The sequence below is a fragment of the Arachis hypogaea genome, chromosome 4, assembly GCF_003086295.3.
Source record: "Arachis hypogaea cultivar Tifrunner chromosome 4, arahy.Tifrunner.gnm2.J5K5, whole genome shotgun sequence".
In the NCBI taxonomy this organism is placed as follows: domain Eukaryota; kingdom Viridiplantae; phylum Streptophyta; class Magnoliopsida; order Fabales; family Fabaceae; genus Arachis; species Arachis hypogaea.
This window is the reverse complement of record NC_092039.1, coordinates 791737-818380: the sequence shown is the minus strand read 5'-3', so window position 1 is coordinate 818380 and position 26644 is coordinate 791737. Positions and strand designations below refer to the sequence as shown.

At 33.8% G+C, this 26644-nt stretch overlaps 1 protein-coding gene and 1 pseudogene across 7 annotated transcripts; both read left to right on the top strand.

The window, feature by feature from the left end:
- The window catches only part of LOC112795576 (twinkle homolog protein, chloroplastic/mitochondrial-like), a 20791-nt pseudogene extending 1820 nt beyond the window's left edge, over positions 1-18971 (top strand).
- Positions 18972-20166: 1195 nt separating this feature from the next.
- Positions 20167-25668, top strand: LOC112795573 (LYR motif-containing protein At3g19508). 7 transcript variants are annotated; one of them, XM_072233816.1, is made up of 5 exons: positions 20167-20441; positions 20517-20566; positions 21618-22008; positions 24311-24551; positions 24677-24899. In XM_072233816.1, exons 1-3 carry the CDS (start codon positions 20247-20249, stop codon positions 21631-21633), a joined length of 261 nt encoding a protein of 86 aa, XP_072089917.1. In that variant the 5' UTR covers positions 20167-20246; the 3' UTR covers positions 21634-22008; positions 24311-24551; positions 24677-24899. The 7 variants fall into 7 exon arrangements, with proteins under 7 accessions (XP_072089917.1, XP_072089915.1, XP_025693361.1 ...); XM_072233814.1 differs by having other exon boundaries at positions 21478-22008; XM_072233818.1 differs by having other exon boundaries at positions 20172-20441; positions 20517-20669.
- The last annotated feature ends 976 nt before the right edge of the window (positions 25669-26644 follow it).

Here is a 26644-nt window from a genome sequence, read left to right as displayed (position 1 = left end):
ATTTTGATGTCTTACTTCTGCCTCTAAGGCTCTAATACTCATTTTATTTCTGGCTTATATGATATATGATGATAGTAGCTCATTCTCTTTGCATATATCACATTTTGTTGTTTACTGCTATCAACTGTAAACCTTTTTTTGGTTGTATATTTACTGTTATCTTTTGTGAGCCAGTGTGAAGGTGGTGAATCAGGAGAAAGAAGCTTATCTCTGTTCATTGCACACGATGGTATGGATCAGATTTTTATGATCATATTTCTCGTATCTTATCTAGTTGTTGGTTTACCATACTTGTACATTGATATTTTGACAATATTTGAATTTAGCGGGTCTGCTGCATGGGTGTGTTTCGTGGAAAATGTGGGTGGAGAGGTAGCACACAGGTTGGACATCATTTTCAAATGTGACATATCTTGTTTGACACGGGTGGCTTTGTTAATTGTTTCCTTGTTTGGTCTCTTGTATTGCAGGCCTTCGCTGACAGCCATTCACTCTCTACAGCAACGAGTCAAGTAGCCCAGGTTAAGAAAAAAAGAGAAATTACAGAGGAGGAGTTGCAGCTAGAACCACTTTGTAGCGAGGTCATTATATTTTACCTTACCTAATTCTGTCCTGGATCTTTTTGAACTCTGCCTGTATCATATACTTTTTGTAATAATTGGGAGTCATAATTCATTATCCTAATATTTAAATGATTAAAATTTTAAATATTATTTTTGAAAACATAAAAAAAGATAAAAATTTGAAAACTTTTTCTATTTAGAATTTAGGAGGATAATGAAATAGGCCAGATGCCTATTAGGGCCCTATAGCCTAGCCTAACTTGTTGTAAAATAGGTCCAAGCTCAGGCTGTTTTGAAAGCCTAAAATAGGCCAGTCTCAGACTCATAAATTAGTCTTATTGTCTTGTCAGACCTATTAAACATAAATAAATTATGTAAGTAATTTTTTATAATTTAAAGGGTTATTAAATATTTTATATTTATTATATTTTATTATAAATTATTTTCATATTTTAAATACTTAAAAAGTTTAAATATTCTTGTAAATGTTAAATTTGATATATTACATATAAGTAATTTTTTATTAAAAAATAGTTTTTTAAAATAATATTTTTTCAATTTTTTATTTTCGTAAAAAAGATGTCAGGCTTTTAAAATGCTTCAGGTCAAGCCAGACTCAATAACAGGACAAGTTTAGTACTTTGAAAAAAAGTCTATAATAGATTGCAGGCTAGGCTCAGGCCAATTAATTACCTTACAGGCCTGGCTTATTAAGGGTGAAGCCTGGTTGACCTGTTTCTTCTACCCTTAACAATTAGGAAGATGAGTTAGTATTCTTAATAATTTTTCATATACTTTATATCTGGTGCAGACATTGCCTGTGGGAAAACACCATGCATGGTTCTCTTTATGAGCATGTTTCTTCTCTTAAAAGCAAAAATTTTAAGGTTTTAATGAATTTTCAATTAGAAGAAATACTTAATGGTTTTTAACTGAAACATAGAATTGCTTGTTCTAGTTAAAGAAAAAAGGGCAGCCTAGTGCAAAGCATCCTACCTTACGTAATTCCATGACTTAAATCCATGACTTTGAGGTCACACAGAAACAACTCAATTGTAGCTCCAAGGCTCCCCCTCTTTTTTCTTACTAAAAAGATCCTTTAAAAGGTGAAAAGAATAAGCACTTTTCTCAAAAGCCAATCAAAATGCATCCTGAGACTTTTAGTATCATATTCCTTCATGCCACTTCCTCAATAATATATAAATGTGATATCCGAGAATAGCTGAACCATTTTTATTGGAATCATGGGGTCCAACTGCTCGGGTCCTTCAATAATTTAATGAAGGATGCTATACCTTTCTCTTGAGGTTGCTTGTTAGCTATAGATTAAGCATTATGGTATTTCTAATTTGCAGTGTATGCCCCCATGGAATACTTTTTACTCATTCTAAATTTTTGGAGAGGAAATCAAATAAATCCGAAAACTTTGCAAGGATGCACTGTAGTTGGTTGGAGTGGAATGCTAGGCTTTCTAGCCAGTTTCTTGTCATTAGAACTATTTCTTGATCAAATTTTTATTTCTTTTCTGTGGTGTTCTTGTAATGTTTTCATGTTCATTTCCTCTGGGAGTAGTTATGGTGACATATTTTCTCTGATAGTTGTTTATGTTATTGTGTGTAGCGTGCTGGTTGAATGTGCTTAATAGAGGCAAATGGAAGTATTGATTTAAAAATGTATTTTTCTTCAGTATTATTTTTGTGTGTGTGTGTGTATATAGAATAGCACAATTGTGTTTAATTGAATTAACCATTAATATTATTTCGTAAGTTCTTCGGGTGCTATTCTTATGATTGCTAATGTCTTTGTTGGGCTTTTCATTTACTCATAATCTGGACTCAATAAATTTATCATTTTCGTCTTTAAAGCTTAGTCACCATTAATGATTGGTTAGATCTCCCTGATTAAAGGTTGTGTTTGTTTTAGACTTTTAGTTACTCGCCTAATGAGATTAACTTTGAAGCATTGATGTCTCAGGGCCCATTGGTTTGTGAAAATATTCCTGTTTTTGTTTTCAATTTTTATTTTCCAAAAATAATTTTTGTAAGCTTTCTGTTTTTGGAAAGGTGATTGGTTTGTCAAAATAGAATTCATTTCAAACAAAGGAAACAATGAAAATATGTTTGGCTGATCCATTTTCCAAAACATATTTTCAATATTGAATTAAAAAATATATTTGTTATTAAATGATAACATTATAAGTATATTCTATATTTTAGTTAATGCAGTGCAAATAATTTTATAAACTAGCTAGTTTGACTGTAAGGAATTATTCAAGAAAATAAAAGGTTTAATTACTCTGTTGGTCCCTATAGTTTTGCGAAATTTTAATTAGGTTCTTATACTTTTTTTTCTTTTAATTGGGTCTCTGTACAAAATTTTTTTTCAATTAGGTCCCTCTTAGCAGTAATTGGCTTAATTGTATAGGGATCCAACAAAAAAAAAAATTTGGTGCAGGGAGCCAAATAAAAGAAAAAAAAAGTGTAGGGATCCAATTAAAAAAAAAATGGTGTAAGGACTCAATTAAAAGGAAAAAAAGATAGGGACCTAATTAAAAATTTCGCGAAACTATAGGACCAACAGAGTAATTAAACCAAAATAAAATAATAATAACAGTTCAAAATGATAAAATTTCATTGGATAATTTTTTCATTAATATAAAGTAACATTGATTTTTTTTTAAAATAGAAAAAATACAAAAAGGTGCAAAATCGTAAATATAAAAAAATTAACATTGATTTATTTTAAAAAAAAGGCATATGAAATACAAAGTGCTAAAAAAAAAAATTAAAATTAAGGTGGAAGTGTTTGAATTTTGCACCCATTTGACTCCAAGTAACCTCTTTTACTCCAACTAGCTGTACTGTTCTATTTGCACCCTTTGTCATTTTCAATTTTGTGTATCTTTTCAAATTCATTTTCAATTAAAGTATTTTTAAAAATGTATAACCAAACATATTTTCAACTTTTTTTCATTTTCACCGGAAATGAAGATGAAAATGGACAAACCATTTGGCCCCCAACGTTTTATCAAACAAATAAAGAAAAAAAAAGATGCTTTTAATTTGTTCTTCAATAAAGAAAAAACAAATAAAGAAACCATTGGCCTGCTAGGTTGGTTAGTTACATGGATTAAGTGACACCACAATGCCTTATAATGATCTTTATGTGTTTAAACTATTTATATTTGAATTTATTTTAAGAATTTAATATAAGGTTTTCTTGTGTGTCTCTGCTACAGCTCTCCCTAGAGTGCTCACTCATTTATCTAAGCATCTTTATCTCTGATTGATTTATTTAGTTTCCAGTATTTTTGCTAGTAAATTGTTTTTTTTTTTGATAAATAATTTTTTGTTCAAATTCAAGTAATGTAAAGCAAATTTTGTTTACCCTTTTTCAGGTGCTTGCATATTTTTCAGAGCGCTTGATTTCACAAGAGACTTTGGAGAGAAATGCTGTCAAGCAGAGAAAATATGATGATCAGGTACAATGCGCCACTTCGTTATTTAGTTTGAGTTACATAGAAAATTACATGTTAAGATGTAGGTGATCTAATTGGTAAAATGAAGCAAAGCTAGCTGGTACTATTTTTGACGGGATAGATTGTGCATATACTTTTTCAATGATAAAGGTTTAGGGATATAGTAGTCTGCAGATTAATATATACCTTGAATTAATATTTGCCTTTTATTTTTTTTAATTTATTTTATTCCTTTCGATTGAAGGGAGATCAAAGCACAAAAGATTTAAGGTTTTTTTTTGTTTTTTAATAGACAATACCCCGTAGTTCATGTGATATGGTTTTGACATTGTTTAGACAGTGATTTTCATGTGAAAGCTTGAGGTCTTGAACGGTGGGGACTAAATTACAAAATTTAATTTTGTTTAGGGACCCAATTACAAACTTTTAAAGTGTAAGGATCAATTTGCAATTTTAGTGAAAGTATAGGGGGCTAACTGTGTAATTTAACATTTTTCCATGGATTATTTGGTCATGTGAGGAGGATTTCTTAACCTTTTTTCCTGCCTTGATGCTAATTTTCTTTTTAAGAAAATCAAAGATGTTTGGAAAAGACACAATGCTGAAAATAAGAACCTTGCTATTTATGTAGTGTATTTTGGGTCATAGTTGATGACTTTTAGATAATGTAGATGAAGAATTAACTGTATTTGAGATTATCAATAAACATTTATTCTAGTATTTTATTGTAGCTGGTGCTAATTTTTTTTAGGCAATGGCAGACTCTTTACTTTGCATGTCAGTGATGCTTTCTACTAATTTTTTTTCTGTAATATACATTTGGTAGATTGTTATTGCATTCACCTATCGTCGAAATGGAGCACTTGTTAGTTGCAAATATCGAGACATCAACAAGAACTTTTGGCAGGTAAATGCAATTGCTGATACTTATCTAATATGCTTCACATTAAGTTAAACTACTGTGACATAATTACATGGAAAACAACAGCCTTTACCAACTATCAGGTCTGTTACATTTTCAAAGAAATGTATTAATTCAAGGTTCTTCTATATTGTCTTTCATTGTTTGTTTCCTCCATCTGATTAACTTTCCCTTAGTTCAATTTTTTGTACTCTTGTTTTATTCTGATTATGTTAAAGACATTTATCATAGTTTTGTCAAAATTTGGTTTCTGCTCATGTCATGCCTTTTACTTTTTTTGGTTTCTGTCATGTCATGCCTTTTTAATATGAATATTACATCTTTTTTTTGATATCCTTTATTCAGGAAGCGAACACAGAAAAAATTTATACGGATGGATGACATAGAGGGACAAAATGATATTATCATTGTAAGTTTTGTTGTTCTTCCTTCTGTAGAAATTGATAGAGAAGCTGAGTATAAGATCTAGAAGAGCCGGAGGCTACTAGAATCTAGAAACTGTTAGAGCAGTTATAAGAGCTGCAGCTAGGATCGATTCCCCTAACAGTCCCGAATGACCTTTCTACCCATTTGATCTAGAGTGCTGAACACTCTTTTATTTATGTGTAATCACCACTCTAAAGTGAAAATAATCCTATTTTCCACAATTCTCAGTTTCTCCATCTTCTCTCTCCTTCTCTCACTTTCTCTCTATTCTGAAACATTATCAGAAATTATTCAGAGGTTACCGCTTGTTTTTGCTTTTATATTTGTTATACTATAGGTTGAAGGTGAAATGACAAGCAGCAATGGAAGAAGCTGGCTTCCGCAATTGTGTGAGTGTTCCTGATGGTGCACCTCCATCTGTCTCCTCAAAAGAGCTGCCCCCTCGTGAGAAGGTTTGTCTGGAGCTTAACATATGTTTTATCTATTGTTATTCTTTACTATGCTCACCCTTTTGTAATTTTAAAATCTGATGCTTTTGTCATCATCATCATTTTGTAAAGCTAGGATACAAAGTATCAGTATCTATGGAACTGCAAAGACCAATTGATGCAGGTCTGTAACTATTATTCTTCTTTTCACTCTGATGCACAGAAGTTATTGGCTTTTCTCAACTTTCTCACTATTCTAATGATAGGCATCCCGAATCATACTTGCCACTGACGGGGATCAACCTGGTCAAGCCTTGGCTGAGGAGCTTGCACGTCGCCTTGGAAAAGAAAGGTTCAAATTTACTGCTCATGACTTGGTTTTTCCCCATCCTTTTGAGATAAATCACAATTTTGTTTTTATTTTTTGATAAGTTAGCATTATATTATCATGTGTGAGATTCAATTTCTTACAAAATAGCCCCCAAAAGAAGGAAAGTCACACAAGGCACCCCAGAATATTATAAATGTGTGACAAGATCCCCAACCATGATGCCGTCAACCCCGTTAACGGAAGTGCCACTGTGGCATTGTCACATTTTGGGACTTTTGTCACACCTTTATAAACTTTTTGGAGCGTCGTGTAACTTCTCTTGCTTCTGGGTTATTTTGTCGAAAGTGAATGTTTCAATTGCCAACATGGTGGTTTACCATTTTTGATAAAAGAGGGATTTCATTTGGAAGAGAGAATAATACAACATAGATGATAAATGTTCTGCTATAAAAGCAAAACAGATAATAAGATTTATCTAATAGAGCACAACTTTGAAACTTCTCAACATGTTTGAGATGGAAAGTCCTCTAAGGTCATGAGCTTTACATGAAATAGATGCTGGAGATCTAATCATATGCCATAAAACTTTGGCATCTACGGCACTTCATAACAGGTCACAATGGCCACATTTTATCCAACTAGCCAACCCCACCTAATGAGACAATACTTTATGTCATTGTAGTGATGTAGGGCTGATGGAAACAGGTTTGGCTTAGTTTACAAGAGGAGGGTTAAGTAGTTGACTGGATGATTTTAACTGTTTAGTCCCTATTTGCTGCTAGTTGGCTGTCTATTTGTTCTTTTTGAGCTAGTTTAGTAGGTTTAAGAGCAGTAGTTCTAGTCTTACCTGTTGCCTATAAATACCAGTGGTTAGCTAGTTTTTCAATTTAGTCAAATTTCTGTTAAGTCTGTTAGTTCAGGAGAGGAAGAACTTCCTCCACAATTGGTAGTTCCAACCGTGTATTCCAACAAGGGATTATGATTTGCAATCCCTAGTTCATCAATAAAAGCCTACTGATTCTGCTAATCCATGATCCTATCCACTGCTAATATATAAAATGTAAGATTAAACATGCTTATTGTTCATGCCAATTGTTCTCAAGATGTTTTTGTCATTCATTTTGTTCTGCATATTTTGCAAATTTATGATGGTTTATATGATAGAATGGTGGTGTCTTTGTCTGCTTTTTATTCTCTTATAAATTTTCTGTTGCCTTGAAGATAAGATTATTTTTCTGTTTCCTTGTGTTATTTACATTCTCCCCTCTTGGTTAATTGTATGCATTTATGAGTAAAACTCCTCCTTGTGTGCTTGTAGATGCTGGCGGGTCAGATGGCCAAAAAGAGGAAAGGGAGATGAAAGTTTCAAAGATGCAAATGAGGTCAGCTACTGATGCACTAGTTCCACTCGGATGTAGAATTGTGTGATCTAATTTTGCTCCATGGTAACTGTAGTAAGCCTTGTAACATTTAAGCAGGTTCTCATGTATTTGGGTGCTGATACACTGAGGGAAGCAGTTGAGAATGCCGAATTGTATCCAATACGTGGATTGTTTAACTTCAGAGATTACTTTGATGAGATTGATGCATATTATCATCGAACCTTAGGATATGAATTTGGCGTCTCAACTGGGTGGAATAATCTGAATGAGTTCTACAATGTAAGAGCAGTTAGTTACATTTCTCTATCTTCTACAATGTTGTCTTGTAGGGGTTTTTTATTTTGACTTTTTTTTGGTTGCTTGTTTCTTTCTTTTTGGGATTGAAATTTTAAATTGAAAGAAAAATAGTTTATTATGACAAGGCATAATGAGTTGTCACAAAAGCGAAAAACAAAGATTCAAATTTTTAGTATTTTTGTATAAAAATAAAAGTTATTGATTCTGAATATGTAATAAGATTTCACTGAATTGTTTCAACAGGTAATGTATTGGTAAAATTTTAATTTAAATCTAAATATTCAATAACATATCAGTGGGTTATTTTTTCACATATAACATGAATGACAATGAAGTTTCAATTTTTTGGTTGTTTGAGAAACAACCAAAAATTGATTCTTCAATAATGTTATATTATTATTGTTGGTGTTGTTGTTATTATTATTATTATTATTATTATTATTATTTTTATTAATAATTTCGGCAATCTATTATGACACAACAAAATTTGGATAAGACACCATTGTTAGATGTCAAGAGTTTTCAGTTGGCTGGATTTTACAATCCCGTTCTTTCCTACAGCGAAATGATATTGCTACTTCTGTTTTTGCTTAATGTATCAGTAGTTTAAAGTCCTATGAAGTACCATAATGGACACTCTATATGACAGGGATACAGACACATATTTCTAAATTGATAGCACATATAAATGGCAAACAAATATGTATATTTTCAAGATTTACACAAGTTCAAATATTCATAAATTTCAATCTATGTATCTCCTTCATACATTCCAGGTTCTTCCTGATATTATTGAACATTCTTGATCTATGTCAAATTTATGAGATTACTTACCATTGCTAAGTTTATCTGAATGGTTTGTAGAGTATCCTTTTTATTGACATTTTACTCTAGATTTAAGCTGTGATTCAGTTGGTTTCTATACTAAAAGGAAAAGAATATTTGGTTAAATAGGATTGTATGTATGGTGGGTGGATGGGGGTATCTTTGAGTGACAGACTGATTTGTGTTGGACACATGGAATGCCATTAAGTTCATGTTGGTGCTTTCTAGTTTAAGTCTGAATCTAGATGGAATGAATCTTAACAATAGCATCGCCTAGGTGTTGTAGTCCTCCAAATTCCCGAAGTAGCAAACAATCTCAGGAATGCATATCCAAAATGTACATATGCCGCATAAAAAGTAGTAGCCGAACTTTCATAAATAAAAGATTTTCATATAAATGCCTTTCAGAAAATTCCTGAAAACATATCATTGGATTGTATGCAAGAGATATTTATATATCAAGACCTTCAATATTATAAAGTCACTAAATTGTTAATTTTGAAATTTCAAGGACCAAATTAAACGTTTACTCAATCAGTGATGTAATACAAAGAAAAATATCCAGTGATACTCTATGACATGATCCACTCTTCATTCTTTTTTCTTTATTTAAACAGAAGTATTTGTTAAATGGTATATAGTAAAGATAGAAGTTTTTGTATTTCATTCAAAACGGAGATGTTAGTGTTCTGATTAATTGCTTTTTATCAGGTTGTACCAGGAGAATTGACTCTAGTAACTGGAGTTCCCAATTCAGGGAAGAGTGAGTGGATTGATGCCCTTCTTTGCAATATTAATGAAATTGCTGGCTGGAAATTTGCACTTTGTTCCATGGAGAACAAGGTGAGCTATTTCATTTGTGATTTTCAAAATTTGGGTTTGCTATGATGGGACTTAACAGGATTGCGCTTAGATTAGAATGTTGATTGACCTCTCCTTCTAACCTTCATTGATCTTTTTGTTTACTAGATAGAAAGAAATATCATTAATAAGAAGTGAAGGATAAGAGAGTGTTTTGTTTGAGTTTACATTTTCTGTTTTTCATTTTTAGTGTTTTTTGTTTTTAGAATTTTGTGAAGAAAAAGAGAAAACAGTTTAAGCAATAAAATCCTAAATAATGATAGATATGTAAAAAGCGGGTCCGATGACGTCTATTCCTAATCCTAAATGGAACGGAACGACGCAGGGATCTAAAATTACTAATTATATATAGATATATATATATTATATATAAGTAGATAAGACGAGAAGACGATTTTTTCGATTCCTTTTTGTATCTAAATGATATATAATTGAATTAGTATTTTCTGTTATCATTTTGTTACACACCCAAATATGGGTGAGAATAGAAGCTTTTAAGACTATGAGGGACAGATTCTGCCATTACCTTTTCATCACAGCAGGAAGAGGAGCGTAGAGGGTAAAAGGGGGAAATAATAAAAATGGGGATATTCTTGTAACTAACATATCATCTGGCACTAGTAGTGAGAGAAGTGTGAAAGAGGGTCAGGGGAGTGATCCTAATTGAATTGGTTGTGGGTGTAGGAGGGTATTAGTAGTAACAGAATGAGTGAGAGATAGGAATTGAGAGAATAGGAAGGTTTAGGAGAGGCTGGCTCTCCAAATATCACCCAAGCATCTCTATACTGTTTAGTTTTCTTTCATAATTCAATAATATCAAGGGAGTGTGATCATCCTGATTCACCCCTTTTCTTTCTGTTTGGTTGTGTGTGTGAATTCTTTTTCTCAGGTACCAGTTGTTACAACCTCCTATCTTCACTTTTTTCTTCACAAAAGCTTGAAAACAAAACACTGAAACTGGAAACAAAAATTGGAAATGCAAACCATCAGACCCTAACTTCAGTTTTAATTGATCTGTTTTGTCAACAGTTTTTTGTAGGTTGAACCATGATAAGTTATGTGCCAATTTCTCATACTTATTCTTCTTTTGTATGTTTACTTATAACCTATTTGTTATGTAAACGGTAATTAACTTTGTTTGTAATTCCTTCAATGGTCTCTTGTGGACATCTAGCAATTTTTTTGGTGTAAAGATCATCATTTTATAGGAGACTTTTGCTCTCAGACTGGAGACCTATGCTTTATTGATAAATCTTTTGTTTTGTTTTGCTTTTGTATAGTGGAACCCTTATTCCTAATTTGTATTATCATTCTCATCTTATTGAAATTCTTTATGTATATATATTGCAAATTCTACTTTGAAGATTTTTCGGTGGCTATACAAGTGTTACTAAAAATTAAAATCATACTTTTTTTTATATTTTGGTAATAATTATTTTTAAGTTAAAAAGCATTGTTAAATAATACAAGTGTTACTTTAATTTTAGCAACGTTTCTTCAGATACCGTAGCCACCATAGCATAGGGATCCTAGAATGTACCTATATATTATATTATATATATATATATATATATATATATATATATATATATATATATATATATTCTGCATTTCTCTGATTGTTTTTTGGCTCACTTGTAGGTTAGGGAACATGCTCGAAAACTTTTGGAGAAATATGTGAAAAAGCCTTTCTTTGAAGCGCGGTGAGCTTTCTCTATACAATAGTTATAGTTAACACTTCTGGTCATCTTTTGTCAGCTCTCTTTTGTCATGTTTTTCTTTGTTTATATTCCTGAAATTGTCTTTTACATTTTGCATGATTTGAAGTTTATAAGGTCCCCGTTTGTCATTATTGTAGGTCACCTACAGTTTGGAGGATTTTGCCAATTACATAAGAAAATCTTTGTTTTGGCTATAGGTTATCTGACCTAACCTTTGCTTAAGGGCCAAATTTTATAATCCTCTACATTGATTCGGCCAAAACTGAAAATAAGAATTTGTGTGTCCACATCCCCCTTCAGTATTCTAGGTTAAGATTTCAAGAATTTCGAATATTTTCCTTTTGTTTTTTTTTTTTAATTTTTTTGAAAAGTCCCCATTGTACTTTATATTCTCCTGACATCCTTCATCCCTAGTGGTTCAAATATTATGGTATGTGGTGGGATTGGGTGTTAGATAGGAAATGATAAAGCTAAATGAATGTTACTTATATAAATTGGCGCCAGGGGGGGGGGGGGGTTACATTTGAAAACCATCTATTATTCTTATTTAAAGGAAATCCTAATTGATAAGGAAATAATTATGCAATAATAGTAAATATTAAAACTCATTCTTGGAAATCATCACAGATACTCCGTGATATTCCTAGAGATGTTATAAGATATTCTTTTATTTTCTAATAGTGTGCATTATTTTAAAGTTGTTAACCTTGTTGATTAACATATTTGATTACGTGTGCTTTTTCTTTGTGTCCATAGTAAACGGCGACTTCCACAATAGGAAAGGGGTGGGGCTAGAAAATTTCTGGGGCGAACATATACATGGGTAGGATTTTGGAAAATAAACAGAAAATAAAGCAATTTTACTTCAATAGAGAAGTAGGAAAAAAACAGCTTTAATAATCCACGAAATGAGATGCCATAGAGGATGGCAAGACATACTACTACTGCTCTATTTCGGGCATCTCAATTATTTTCTATTTAGCTTTCAAATGACTGCCTTGAATGTATAGGGCTAACTGCAGCTTACCTCTCTGAACTTTGACTAATGTGCAGTATACCCTCTAACGTTTCAAAAGGTGCAATTTGATCCCCTTAATATTATCAAATTATGAAAAAAGACCTTCTTATAACCTTTCTTAATTGAAGGGTAATCCTGGAATGAAAGTTTTGCATGAGTTTCTAGCACATTTTGAAATGTTAGTGGGTAATCTGCTGGAGTCAAAGTTCCGGGGGGGTAATTTGCATTTTACCCTATGTAAAGAAGGGAATATTTGGGGTGTAGAGTCCATGATTTTTTTGCAATGTCAACAGTTCATGAGACAGAAAAGTTCATATGATTTAGTTGGATAATAGGCAGTATATCATATTGTATGAGCTGATACTTAATATTTTGGCGGGAGTTTGGGATTCAATGTTAATAACTTCCATTGTTCTTTTTCCAATTGTTTCCCGCTGATAAAATTTCTATTAGGATGAAGAAAGGAAGTGTACATAGATATAGGAGGACAAGAGTCTGTTAGGGACTTGGGTATTATTGGGTACCCAAAATCCCACATTGGGAAGTTTGGGATGCTTGATATTGTATCAGTGTCGCATGTCTTCATCTTCCTCAAGTAGCAGAGAGGGAGAGTGAATGAAAGAGAGTAGAGTGTGTGTGAAGAGGGAGAGTGAATGAAAGAGAGTAGAGAGTGTGTGAAGAGGCAGAATACCAGATCCAGAAAAGAGCTTTAGGGTTATTAAAATGACAAAGACCCTTAAAAAACTTCCAAAAAAGAAAACCGCCAATCTGCCTTACATGTATTGGACTGCCATGGCACCATCGCCAATGCGGCCGACATTTGCCCAATGCCATTTCCGCATTCTGGACACCAAAGATGGCAGTTAACCCAAAAACCGCCACACCTTAACTCCATGGCACCACCATGGCAGCAATTTATAAACACTGATCAAGTTTGATGAATTACTTCATTTTGTTATTGACTGCTTGTCCCCATTTTTTGTATCTCAGAATGTTCTATGACTGCAATAATTGTGGACATTGTTATGTAGAATTCTTTGATCATCTTAGTTGACTTGCTTATATAATGATAGTTATGGTGAACATACTGAACGGATGTGTTTGGAGGAATACGAACAAGGCAAGCTCTGGCTAAGTGATACTTTCTTTCTCATAAGGTTAGCCAATTACAAAAAACTCTTCTACTAGTGTTTCCATGCCACTCATTGTGAGATAGCTTCTCTTTTTCCCATGAATTTGGTGCTTCATTGGTGTTTACTTTATTCATACTTAATATTTGAAAAGAGATGCATAGTATGTTTACTATTACGGTTTTTGTTTCACCACTTGAGCTCTGTTTCTCTTGTGAATGGCTTGAAAGTCAGTCTACTTATGAATATATGAACTCAATATATAGAATATGTATCTAGTCAAATCTCTTAGATTTAAGGATTTATGATTATGTGGTTATAGCAATACCATCTACATAGAAAACAAGATAATGCATTGACTTGAGAATGGATGATTATGGTTTACAAAGTGTTTTCCTAACTGTTCACTACACTGCATACAAATTCCATATGATAAGTTTTCTGAACAATGCCTGTATGACTGTTTAAGACCGTATAGGGACTATACATCTCAATATGAAAACTAGACCTGACTCCCTCCAAGCAAAATAGCCCAGTGATTTTTCAATGTTGACTTCGTACTGCGTTACTGTGGAGAGGCAACGCTACCAACCAGAATGATAACATAGATGATAAACAAATTAACCAATGTCAACAAACATCTTGAATTCTTTTAAATCCTTCCCACAATAATAACAAGCAGAGTATAGAATAGAGAAAAGGATGAAGGTAGAGAGATCTAGAATAGAACAGAAAAGAGAAATAGAATAGAATAGAAATATGGAATTGTCTCATCCAAGCATATCAGTGTGATATTCCCAGGTCTGAAAGTATGTTCAAGTATGATGTATGAGTAATATGTGTAAAGTATGAACGGTAACAGAAATGATAACTTGGCTTTCGAGAGGCCAAGACTCTCCACTAATTCCACGCACCACTTTCCCGAATACAAAGGCATTTCCCTGTTTCTATTTATATCGCTCATTCCTTCTAACAGATTCCCTAACAAACTCGGTCCCACTCCCTTAATTATTTAAATTTCTTTCTTCTCTGATATGTAAATTCCAGAGTGGGGATTCCCTTTCTGCCCTTCCACCACTCTGCTATTTGGGTTTGTAACAATACCCGCCTCGGAAACACCTGCTGCAACTTGTCAGCCTGCTTCCAACTTCTTTCAAACTCAGGCAAGTTGAGCCATTTAACTAGGACTTCTAGCTCCCCTTTGGCATTGCTTCTGCTGTCCAGGACCTTCTCAGGAGCCACCACCAACTCAGCGTCTTCTGATAACTCATCCGGAATAGGCTGCGGAGACATAGAGGGGCTGATACTCTTCTTGAGAAGAGCGACATGGGGAACACCTGACGGATCTTGGCTGTCTCCGGCAGCTTGAGCTGATACACCACTTCACCAATCCTCTCCAAAACCTCAAAAGGCCCATAAAAATGAGCCTAGAGCTTCTCATTAATTGTGGATGCCAAGGACCCCATCCTATATAGATGAAGCTTCAAATAGACCATATCACCCACTGCGAACACTACATCCACCTCTTCTTATTGGCTTGCTGTTTCATCAGATTTTGGGCATGGTTTAAATGAAATTGTAGCTCATCTAACATCTGATTTCGTTCTGACAATAGAAGTCTTACATCCTCCACAGCTGATTCGAAACCACCCTTAAACTCAGGCGGTGGTTCCCTCCCATACAAGGCTCCAAATGCAGCATCCGAATGGAACCATGGTAGCTAGTGTTGTACCAAAATTCTGCCGAAGATAACCAAGCCGGCCACTGTTTCGGTTTCGACCCTGTAAGACACCAGAGATAAGTTTCCAAGCATTTGTTGACAGCCTCCATTTGCCCATCCGATTGGGGATGATAGGCAGACGACATCCTTAATGAAGTCCCAGCTTGTTTGAAAACCTCAGCCTGGAAGGTACTCATAAAGATTTTGTCCCTACCTGAGACGATGAATGAGGGAAATCCATGAAGACGCACCAATTCTTTGATGAATAAAGAGGCCACATCCTTTGCACTAAAGGGTTGAGAAAGGGGACAGAAGTGGGCATAAAGGCAATCAACCACCACAAAAATGGTGTCCATTCCCTTAACCTTTGGCATCCCCCCAATGAATTCCATAGAAATGTCTGCCCACACATTAGCAGGAATTGGTAAGGGATGTAGCAGACCTGCTGGTTTTAAAGTGGAGTGTTTGTTATGCTGACACACCTCACACTCCTTAATGAAATCCATGATAGCAGCCTTCATACCTTCCCAATACAGCAGGGAAGAAATTCTCTTGTAAGTGTGAAAGAACCCAAAATGTTCATATCTTAAATCTTTAGGTTTTCAGATAAAATTTTCTCCAAGACATTCATTTGGAAATATAAACTTGGGTCTTTTGTTTGGCATTTCATCTTAGTTGGACTAATAATAATGGCAAACTACAAACGCACAATCTTCTGATCGCTTTGTGTTTTATGTGTACTTATAGTTCAGAATTAATGTGTCATTCAAATATTTATTTATTTGTTGTTGTCCTGCTGGGATTATCTTGGATCAAGCTTTGAGAAGTTTGGGGATACCCCCTAACAAGCCACATAGTTTTTTCTTTTCTTTAAATTTTTTCACTTGATTTTGTGCCTTTGGAATTTTCATATAAAATAAGCTAATATTTTATTTTTTATTGCAAATTTTTATTTATTTGTTTATATTTTGCTATTCTATGTTGTCTTTACTATTTAGCTAGAAAAAAAGCTAGAGTTTCCAAGGGCTATCATATTTTGACAACATTTGGATATGGTTGCCTACCTTACATCCATGTGGCATTAAGCAATTCTTTTTTTGGTGTCTTTGGTAGATATGCAAAGTTTGGCATGTCTAATTTATGTGGCTCAATCTTTAGGACTTGTTACTATTTTAAATTCTTGTGAGGAGACCCTATTATCTAACTATGTGCACTTCTCTCTTACAGTAGTATAATTTTTTTTCTCTTAAAAATATTGTAATTTCATGTCAAACTAATGAATTCTGGTGGCGGACTACTAGGTGTGAAGATGATTCCCTTCCAAGTATAAAGTGGGTTCTTGACCTTGCAAAAGCAGCTGTATTAAGGCATGGGGTGCGTGGACTTGTGATTGATCCTTATAATGAGCTTGATCATCAACGACCTTCGAACCAGTAATTCTCCAATTCTGAATATGGAAATTTGTTTAGCTATGTCTATGTTATTTTTATATATGACTTCATCTTCTATCAATTAAATATTTGATTTCATCATCGATACACCTTTTCTCTTATTTTTTGCGAGGGGTAAACAAGGAACAAGAAGTTATAGTCTTTTATGTTTTTCTTTTAGTTTTTTATTTTTAATTTTTTTCATCATATATAATTACAGTTTATGAAAAGAGAAGTGTTATTGACTTCCCACCTGTGTATGCGTTGTAAATATACACACTTGAAAGATAGGATGATAACTACCTAATCCTACAGCAGATAAGATATGAGATAAGCCTCATCAGTAGTTATAATTATAATATCTTATAACAGATTACGAAAACCTTTTCACTCAAGCTAAAGCTTAGTAATCTATCTTTAAGCATGTTAGAAAATAGCTCAAAATAGCAAGAAAAGACACCAGAATTCAGCAACATTTTAAAGGCAAGTAACAAGACGAGATAACTAGCTAGAAAATGGGGCCATACGACTGCTGAAAATTTATTTAGGACCATACAGAACTGCTGGAGTTTGAACCATGGTTATATGGGACTGCCGGATGTTGAACTGGGGCAGCATGTGACTGCCATATAACGAGCCATATGTTTTCTATTTGAGCGAATACATAGCCAAGCAATGAGACTGAAGTTTGCTGGACCAGAAGACTAAGAAACAGAGACTGGGCAGTATTTTCTTTTTATTATCCGAGACTGGGCACCATGAATTGATGTCTGCTGGACTAAAATTTATGCCCAAATCTCACTTTTAATGAGCACTATTACACATGATAGATGCTTATTTCTGACGTGAATAAAACCAATGTCACCCCTTGCTTTGTTACTGTGATCATTCTTTCTCTTGTACCTCAATGTTGTCCATTCGAAGAATATCTAATTGCTGTTGATTTTCTGTTGCAACTTGCAGGACTGAAACTGAATATGTAAGTCAGATGCTTACCTTAATCAAACGTTTTGCCCAATTTCATGGATGCCATGTTTGGTTTGTTGCACATCCCAGGCAGGTTAGTAATAATCAACATACATCTTCAACTTTTTCTTTTCTTTCTTTTTTTCTTTTAAATTTTATTTATTCACTCTATATGATGTTCATATCTCATTTCTCATGTAATCTAATAGCTTCATAATTGGACTGGTGGTCCTCCTAATCTGTATGATATAAGTGGAAGTGCACACTTCATAAATAAGTGTGACAATGGAATTGTTATCCATCGTAATCGGGATCCAGAGGCTGGGCCAATTGATCAAGTTCAGGTGATTGTTTATAGCAAAATTGTGGATAGTTTAAGTTATCATTTAATATTCATATACTAAATAAAATAAATATGTTCTACTGTGCCTTCGGTTCAGGTGTGTGTTCGAAAGGTACGGAATAAGGTCGCTGGGACAGTAGGTGATGCCTTACTGTTGTATAATAGGTACAAAGATTATCCCTCTTGATCCTTTATTACTTTACTGCCATGCATTCTCCAATTGTTCAGTTAAACAAAGTTTCATCAACAGAGTACATGATCAGGGATTATGATGAAGCCATACTTAAGTGCTTAGTCTGATATTGGTTTTACAATAAGTTTATAGTGGCAATGGGGTTACTCTACCTTGTACCCTAAGTTCTTGTAAATTTAATGGCTCTAGTCAGCTTTTTCATCTCAGATAGCTTGTTTCTTGCTTTCTTAGTAACACCTCTGACTTCTTTTAACTTCTTTGGATTAAGCACAGTATTGCTTTTTGAGAAGTTGAAATACAAATTCTCAGAGTACTAAAACCATCCAAATATCCTTTTCTTATTGCAAAGATCCTTTTCTTCCTATAATCTTTCATACCTACCTGCCCTTTCATCCCCACCATAAAAAGATAAATAAAAATAATCTGTTTGGTTCTTGGGCTAATTCTTATAGTTTGTGTTTACTAAATTAATTATTCTTATTATATGTTGGGCAGGGTAACTGGCGAGTTCACGCCAGTTGATAAAAAGAGGAAGCAGTGAAACAAGTACGTCTTGAAATGATGTTACCACCAGTGGGACATGGCTATGGTGTGACATCTTATGCTTTGCAGAATTTGAATGTATTAACATGTAATTTTCACCAGATTAGGTTTTTGTATCTTAGGAATATATCTTAGAAATTTAATTTAGTTGCTATGCTTAATAGTTGTACAGTACAGATATAGATGGTTGTTACCTTTGTAATGACCATTGGATCCCGATTGAATGAAGGGTTGAAGGGTAGTGCAGTTAGAGAAGATTGCAGTTCTCAATCCTATTAGAATTTTACTCAAGACTACTAATCGGTTCTGTTTTCGAATGTTCTAAGACAAGTTCCCAGGAATAATTCCCTGGTTGATATTGTATTCATCTTGAGTAGTAGCCGTCATGCCAAAAGATGTGACTAAAGACAGAACATGGTCAACGTTCCAAAATCCCAAACCTTTATATCTTGAAAGAAAACTTGTTTTCCAATGTAGTTTAGGAAAAATCATAGCTACAAAGACAGTTGCTGGGCACTGGCAAGAACACACTGACCGATTATTATTTAACTTAATGCAGATAACATGGGGGGATGTTTTAAGATTCATATAAACACTAACAAGGGCAAAATGATTTCTTTGTTGGTACGTTTAATGGGAAATATTTTTGAAAAACTTACATCCAAAATTCAAGTGCTTAAAGGGTCTTGGCTAGGGTTAAAAGTTAATGATCATTATCCTTATAATTAGTCACAAACATATCAATTATTAAGAGTTAATTCTGTTTCGTCAATTTCTACTACACAAAGTCAAGTAGGCATAATTGGTCTTAATTTACTGATTGAATTTAGTACAAAGTTAGTGAAAACAAGATTAACTAATTGGTTTTAACTCACTAATTAAATTTAGTACAAAGTTAGTGTTAATGAAAACAAGAACAATTTTATAAATTACTATATCATGGGTGGAAACTAATGATTGGTTCTCTCTATAAAGATTTTGGATTTACTCAAAATGATCAAATTATATCTGGTCTTGTTTTCACATTTTCAGTCATTTTAAATATTATTATAAAATATTAAATTTTTTGTTATTTAAATCGAAAGACTCAAGATTACTTAATTCTTCAATCTCAAGTCAAGAAAAAAAAATTTATTCTATAATCAAAATAAATATTTTATCAAATAGTTCATTATATAATTTTATTATAATAGTGTCTAAGATAAATAAAATCTTGACTAAGAAAATTAAATCAAGTAAAAAAATATGTTTGTTAATCATTTACAGTTCATAATAATAATAATAATAATAATAATAATAATAATAATAATAATAACAAATTAAAATTTAATAATTAAACCATATTTTAAAAATTAACTTAAGAATTAAAAAGATAGAAAAAATTATATTTTGTTTTCCTCGAATTTAGTAAAAATATATTCATCCTATAGGGTCTATAAATGAAAATAAATTAATAAACCCCCCACAAAATTTAATTGACATATATTATGATTTATGATTGATAAGAAAAATTATTATAGCTCAGTTTCAGTATTAATCATAAAATAAAAATTATATTATATTAAAAATTGTTGTAGTTATTTCAAACTAGTTACATTAGATGATTAGATACAGAAATTAAAGAAGACAGGAAGGAAGGAAAAGCAAAGCATCTTCTGTGAAAAGAAAAATGGAGAAGGCGTTGAGAGCTTACGCGGAGGTTCTTCGTCTGGTTCGGCGATTACCAAAGGAGTCAAGAGGTTACTACGCCAAGTACGCACGCGAGAACTTCGTGAATTACCGCGACGTCGATCCCTCTGATTCCACCACTCTCCATGACCTCTTCCGTCGCACTTACAACCACTCCATTTGGCTCCTTCACAAGGTCTTTTCTTTTCCTCTCTCCCTTCAATCTTAATCTTTACTTACTCCATTTCATGGCCTCATCGTTCGCTTGCAGTATTCCGTTGATGATTCTGCCGCCGATAAGCTCAAGCGGATTTGTTGCGGGTAATGCCACTATGTACCACTGTTGTGCCCTAATTTTTGTTGCTCACTTTGCGTATTCTTTAAAGGTTGTTGGACGAGAGTTGTGGCAATTTTGTTGTTAAAGGTAGCTTAAATTTGATTCACTTATTATGCTGTGTATCCAAGAACATGAATATTAACTTAAATTTGCATTTTGAATTCACGTTCTTTCTTCGATGGTATTGTTCTTTTTGTCCAAACAAAGCTTAAGATGTGATCTATTTTCCTATTTGTTGCTTGGTCGCCAACAGAACGCATCCTTGTGTGATGCTTATCTGAAGTTGGGGACATGATTGTAAAATTGGATTAGTAGGCAAATTAGATATGAATCTGTTAAGTATCTAAGGGGGAAGAACCACTCTCCTTGTATACAACATCAAGCATCCCATACTACTCGATGTGGGACTTTGAGCACCCCATAATACCCAAGTCCCTAACAATATACCGGCCCTGGAGAGCCGAGGTCCACAGAGGCTTCACTCTATCGACACTGACCCAACGGTAGCCACTTTGCTACGCTCTATCAGTATTCGGTATTCACCTTAATCCAGCCTATAGGTAGCCCTTTCCATAGCGCCGATAACCACGCTCTGATACCATTGTTAAGTATCTAAGGAAAGTGGGAAACCACACCTTAAAAGCTAGCTGTTAAGGGGGAAGAACCACTCTCCTTGTATACAACATCATGCATCCCATACTACTCGATGTGGGACTTTGAGCACCCCATAATACCCAAGTCCCTAACAGAATCCAATTCCGGTGGTATTGTCCCCAAGTATAAGTGTAATAATGTATTACGGATTGAAGAGTTAACTATTCATAGAGCTACATGTGATGACTAAGAGCTAGCAGTAGATGCACGTAAAGATGCTTAATTATTCCCCATGATGCAGGAGGTGGCAGCATCTCCCTGACCTGGTTTGTGCCGAGAATTTCGCATGCCATGGAATTGGGGAGGCTGTGTCCTTCTTTTGGTGTTATTTTGGAGAAATTGTATATTTGGGTGTGATCTTGAAGGCTTGTTCTGCTGCAGCTTGAGCCATTCATAAGCTGTTTGAATTTTCGGAGCTGTCACTGGATGATTGGATGTGGTGGAAATTAAGGAATTGGAAGGTGAGCTTGTTATGCAAACAGCTCCTCGTACTATAAATACCGAAGAGCCTTCGATAGGTTGTTAATCTCGGCAGACCGAAACCTCGAACCATTGACCGGGTTAGGGTTTTGGCTGGGCATTTCGGTTGTCTGTTTCTTGATTCTCTGATCTGGTCATCTATTTCGCTCCTCCTGTGCTCTCTATGCTGCACCTCGCCAGGGTGCTTGCCTCAGACAGACACCCTTGAGCCTCTACACCGTGTCACCGCCATCTCTTTTCAGAGGGTTGTGCACTCCTGCTTCCTCCGGCTCGCCACACTTGCCTCCTGCAGGTAAGTGAGTTCAAATTCTAATTTCCCAATTATTGTACATTCCGCATTTGCTTATTATTGGGTCGGAATCTGAGTTGATAATTGTATTGATTATTGTGTTTCTTCCCCTTTCTAATTGTTGTTGTACATTATTTTTCTCTTCAATTTGTTGTTGGTTCTGTTGCTGTTGGAGTATCGTGCATTCTGTTCCTAATTTTTTCCGGCTAGGGACATAGGTTGTAGTCTCTATTTCTCTTCTATTTTGTAAATTTTTCTTTTTGTGACAGTTTGTAGTCTGCGTTTCTCTCTATATATATTTTTTTCAAATAAATAAATTTAAGAGTCACTTTTGCAATCCGTCTTATGATTCTACGAATTATTCTACACATTATGAATTTGCATCTTCCTTCTTAGTTCACTACCTTCGTTGTGGAGATTTTATTGTTATCTAGAACTCCACATGATCCTATAATCCCCATTGATGCTTGGATGAGAGTTAATGTTAGTGAGTTACAAAAAAATCTAGGATAATTACGTTTTGAGAGCGGCTCTATTTTCAACAATGACAAAATCTAGGTGTTACTTTCACTGTATCATGAAATGTGTCATTTCACTTTTGAGAGTCCTAGGTGTTATTGTTCACTGGGTATTTTGACAATTTTAAATGATTTCATCCCTGTAAATCATATTACGAATTTTACTTTGGAATTGATTGTAACTTTCTCACTGGTTCATGAAATCCAACAGAAGCATAAGTTCTTGCAAGTTATTTCCATGGTAAAAGTTTCTTGATGCTGCTACTATTGCAACAGTTGGTGCCAACATGATGCTTAGTGAACACTAAAATTGATATCAATTCGATCTTTGGACTTTGTTCTGCTGAGCATGAAGCATAGCACTGACATTTTTGCTAGTGTTTTATTCTGCCATTTTCATACATGGTGGCAAAAATTTCTTGTGCTTTTATTAGGTAGTGCAACTTTTTTAAGCTTATTTTGTTTTTAAAGAAAGTATTATGGCAATCTAACTTTCTTATTATAAAAAGAAGCTAAAGTAGCAAAAAATACCTTATCTCTGCATGTAAATCTGGGAACTTAATTCACATGTAGAGTTCTTGAATATTCAGTGGGACTTTTGTACATTTTTATAATTCATATGTAGAGTTCTTAAAGGTACTAGGTTTGTTTGAATTGTAGGACCTTCTCTATCCTTCGCATGATTTTGACTACTACATAATTTATTTAAACTCTTGGACGATGCATTAAATTTAGCTAAATCTTTTTTAAGTTTATCTATATCCTTAAGATGAGTTTCACGATTCGTATGATGAATTTTTTGATCTTCACATTTTTGTTTACCAATAGTATTTTCATTTTTCAAAATGTCTAACATCTTTTTTGAAGTTGCAAAACTTTTTTCTTTATTTGACCATCTTTGTGAATTCTTAAAATAATTCATCATAAGATTCTTGTAACTCATAATAATAGTTAGAAAAATTTGCGGTCTGAGGTTGGCTGTAAGATAGAAGTTTGCAACTTTGTCTTCATCATCTAAGGAAGCTAAAGAAGCATCGGCATTTTTTCATGAAATATATGCTTGTTGCTTCTTTTGTATCTTCACTTTTTCGTCTTTTTGAATTTTCGAACAATTGGGTTTGATGTGTTCCTTCACTCTAGATTAGATTCATAGCATTTTGAATCCCTGTGTTTGCTTATTGGTTGTTTTGTTAAATTGACTTTTTTGTTGAATTTTCACGATGATAGTGCAAATTCTTGTTCATCATCGTCTTCATCGTCCTTGAATGTTGAAGCTTTGAGTGCTAAGCTCCTCTTATTTTCCTTTCCTTGTGATTTCTTAAAGAAGAGTAATCTGATGTGATAAGATTACCTCTTAATTAATCATAAGTGAGGTCTTCAAAATTCTTCTTTTCTTGAATAGCATGTACTTTGGAGTCCCACTGATGTTAGGCTCCTTAGTATCTTGCTAATTATGTCTCTTTCGAAAAGTTTTCATCAAAGCAAATTTATTTTTGTAACAATATTTGAAAATCTTTCAATCATATCTTCAATTTTCTCGTCATCCTTCATTTGAAATTTATATTCACGAACAAGTTGATCAATCTTGCATTGTTTGACGTGGCTTGTTCCTTCCTATGTAATACTTGTCGAACTCGTATCTCTTTGGTCATTTCATGCGTTAAGATTTTCATGTAATCACTTTGAGTGATGGCGTATTGAAGATACATGATTACTTTCTGGTTGAACTGAAAGTTTTCTATAATCTTAGTCTGACCAAATATCTCTTGATTTTTCTTTGAGAACAGACCCCAATCTTTATCATCGTCTTTGGGCCTTATTCTCGTTGCTGCTGCGGACGTCTCTACTCGGCTTCTCTCTCTTCAAGCTCGCTCTCTCTGATCTTACTCTGTCTCACGTGAACGTCCCTACTCGCTTGTCCTCCTTGTCATCACCTCCGTTTAACTGCTCGGCGATCACCTCCGTTTAATTGCTCGGCCATCACCTCCTTGCGCACGTCTCTGTTGCTCGGCTGTCTTTTCTTCTCCAGTGAGCACTCTTTCATTGCTTCTTCAGTCCTAAATTTTAGAGTTCCGCTATACATTCAAGTCTTTGGCAATTAAGTTTAACCAAGTTGGCCCAAATCTAACAAAAACCACTTTCACTATATGCAGTGTGCAGCCGAGGCTTGGGCTAGTGGCAGGATCTGCTGCCTCGCAAGTAGCTGCACCCAGGTTCAAATCCTAGGAGAGGAATTATGAACCTTTAAATGAACTCATGTAGTGTGTGTGAGTGTGTTGTGTGGGTGTGTAATCCAAATACACCAATTTATAATCCAAATACACCAAAATGGGGACGAACAGATTCATCAAAATAATACAATTCGCCTTAGTTCAATTGACAGTTTGAACTTGAATTATTCATTGTCTTTGAAAACAAAATACCTGTTCAAAATTGATTTCATTGCTTAATTTTAAAAAATTTGATCCAAATTTGCAAATCATACAAGAGAGTATTGATCTTGAACGAAAAAAATACAGAGAACGAAGAGAACAGAGAAGGAAGAGAAAAGCCAAACCAAGTCATCCAAGCACTTTTTTGTAACGTGCCTCCCCCCTCCCTCCAAGTTATGTGAAATAGACGTGCGCCCCCCTCCTCCTCCTATTAACGTAACAGAATTACATCAAGCTTTTTTTTCAACGTAAACATTCTTCAATGTTAACAATCTGATTGCAATTTTTGGATTTGCTCTGCTACTCGTCGTTTTTCTTCTTTTTCTTCTCTATTGCTTGTTGTTCTTCTTCCTATTCTTCTTCGTTTTTCTCTCCGATCTGTGGATTTATCTTCTTCATTTTCAGATTTCAATAGGCTATCAAAACAATGAATGATTCAACTTCAAATCAATTGAATGAGAGCGATTTGGATTATTCTTCTGAATCGAATCAAGCGGACAAGGTTTTTATTATTGAATTGAATTGAATGCAATTGTTAAATTGTAGACGCTGGTGTTCTGATTTGGATTGAACTGAATTGAATTGAATGGAATGTAATCTCTGAATTTTAGATGCAGGTTTTTCGAATTTGATTGTATATATACAATGTTCGAATTTGAATTTATATAATGAATAATGTTCCGTTCATTTAGTACTATATAATGGTTTCACTTTAGTAACATGTTCGGTTCATTATGCAGACAGTTGTTTAAATTTGAATTTATATTATGGATAATGTTTTGTTCATTTAGTACTATACAATTGTTTTGCTTTAATAATGTATTTGGTTCATTATGCAGATAGTTGTTCGAATTTGAAGTTCATTTAGTACTATACAATGGTTTTGTTTTAATAATGTGTTCGGTTCATTATACAGACCAGGTGTGTTGTGGATGAACAATTTGTCTCAAAAGTTGGTATAATTTTCAAAACACTAGAAAAAGTTGAAAAGTTTTACAAAAATTATTCTAAACTTGCTGGTTTTTCTACCAAAATAAGGAACACGACTCATAATGGATATAAGATTAAGAATCAACTAATCATATGCGATAGAGAGGGGCTCTTGATGTTTAGGTGTTTTTGAAATTGAATACTAATATAAAAAAATTTTTCAAATTAGCTTTCTGCAATAGTGCTATATAGTATATACACTTTTTTCGGTTCATTTAGTGTATTAATTTTGGTTCATTTGTGTTTTCGGGACTTTTGATGTTTGATAATACCTTAAATCTATTCACTGTGAACTTAAAATAAAACAGTAACTCAAACAGTTTTAACAGATATATACATTAACATTAGATTTTTATTAACATTTACATTAATATTCATATATATACATTAAAAAAGAAGTGATTGTTTTTTTAAACAAGTTAAACAAATTAGTGTTAATTACGAGTAAAAAAAAAACTTATTTACTATCAATATCACCAGATGTGAATTTACAAAAAGGGCTTGAGAGGGCAGCAGAAGATTTGGAGAGTCTTATGACTTCAGATGCCTAAATCACTTGGTCTCTTATTTTGTTAATTTTGTTCATTGACCGCTGAGCCTGATATATTCTGCTTCAACTTCCTCTCCATCCTCCATCAAGGATTTTGTCCCAGCATAAACTCTCATCTGGGATATTATTAATCCCTGAAAAAGATATAA

Bases quoted from the DNA above. Each gene is read 5' to 3' on its own strand.
- LOC112795573 (XM_072233814.1), top strand. From the start codon at position 20,247: ATGGAGAAGGCGTTGAGAGCTTACGCGGAGGTTCTTCGTCTGGTTCGG. The intron at 20,442-20,516 runs GTCTTTTCTTTT...GTTCGCTTGCAG, and splicing joins CCATTTGGCTCCTTCACAAG to TATTCCGTTGATGATTCTGC. The intron at 20,567-21,477 runs GTAATGCCACTA...CCCATGATGCAG, and splicing joins CTCAAGCGGATTTGTTGCGG to GAGGTGGCAGCATCTCCCTG.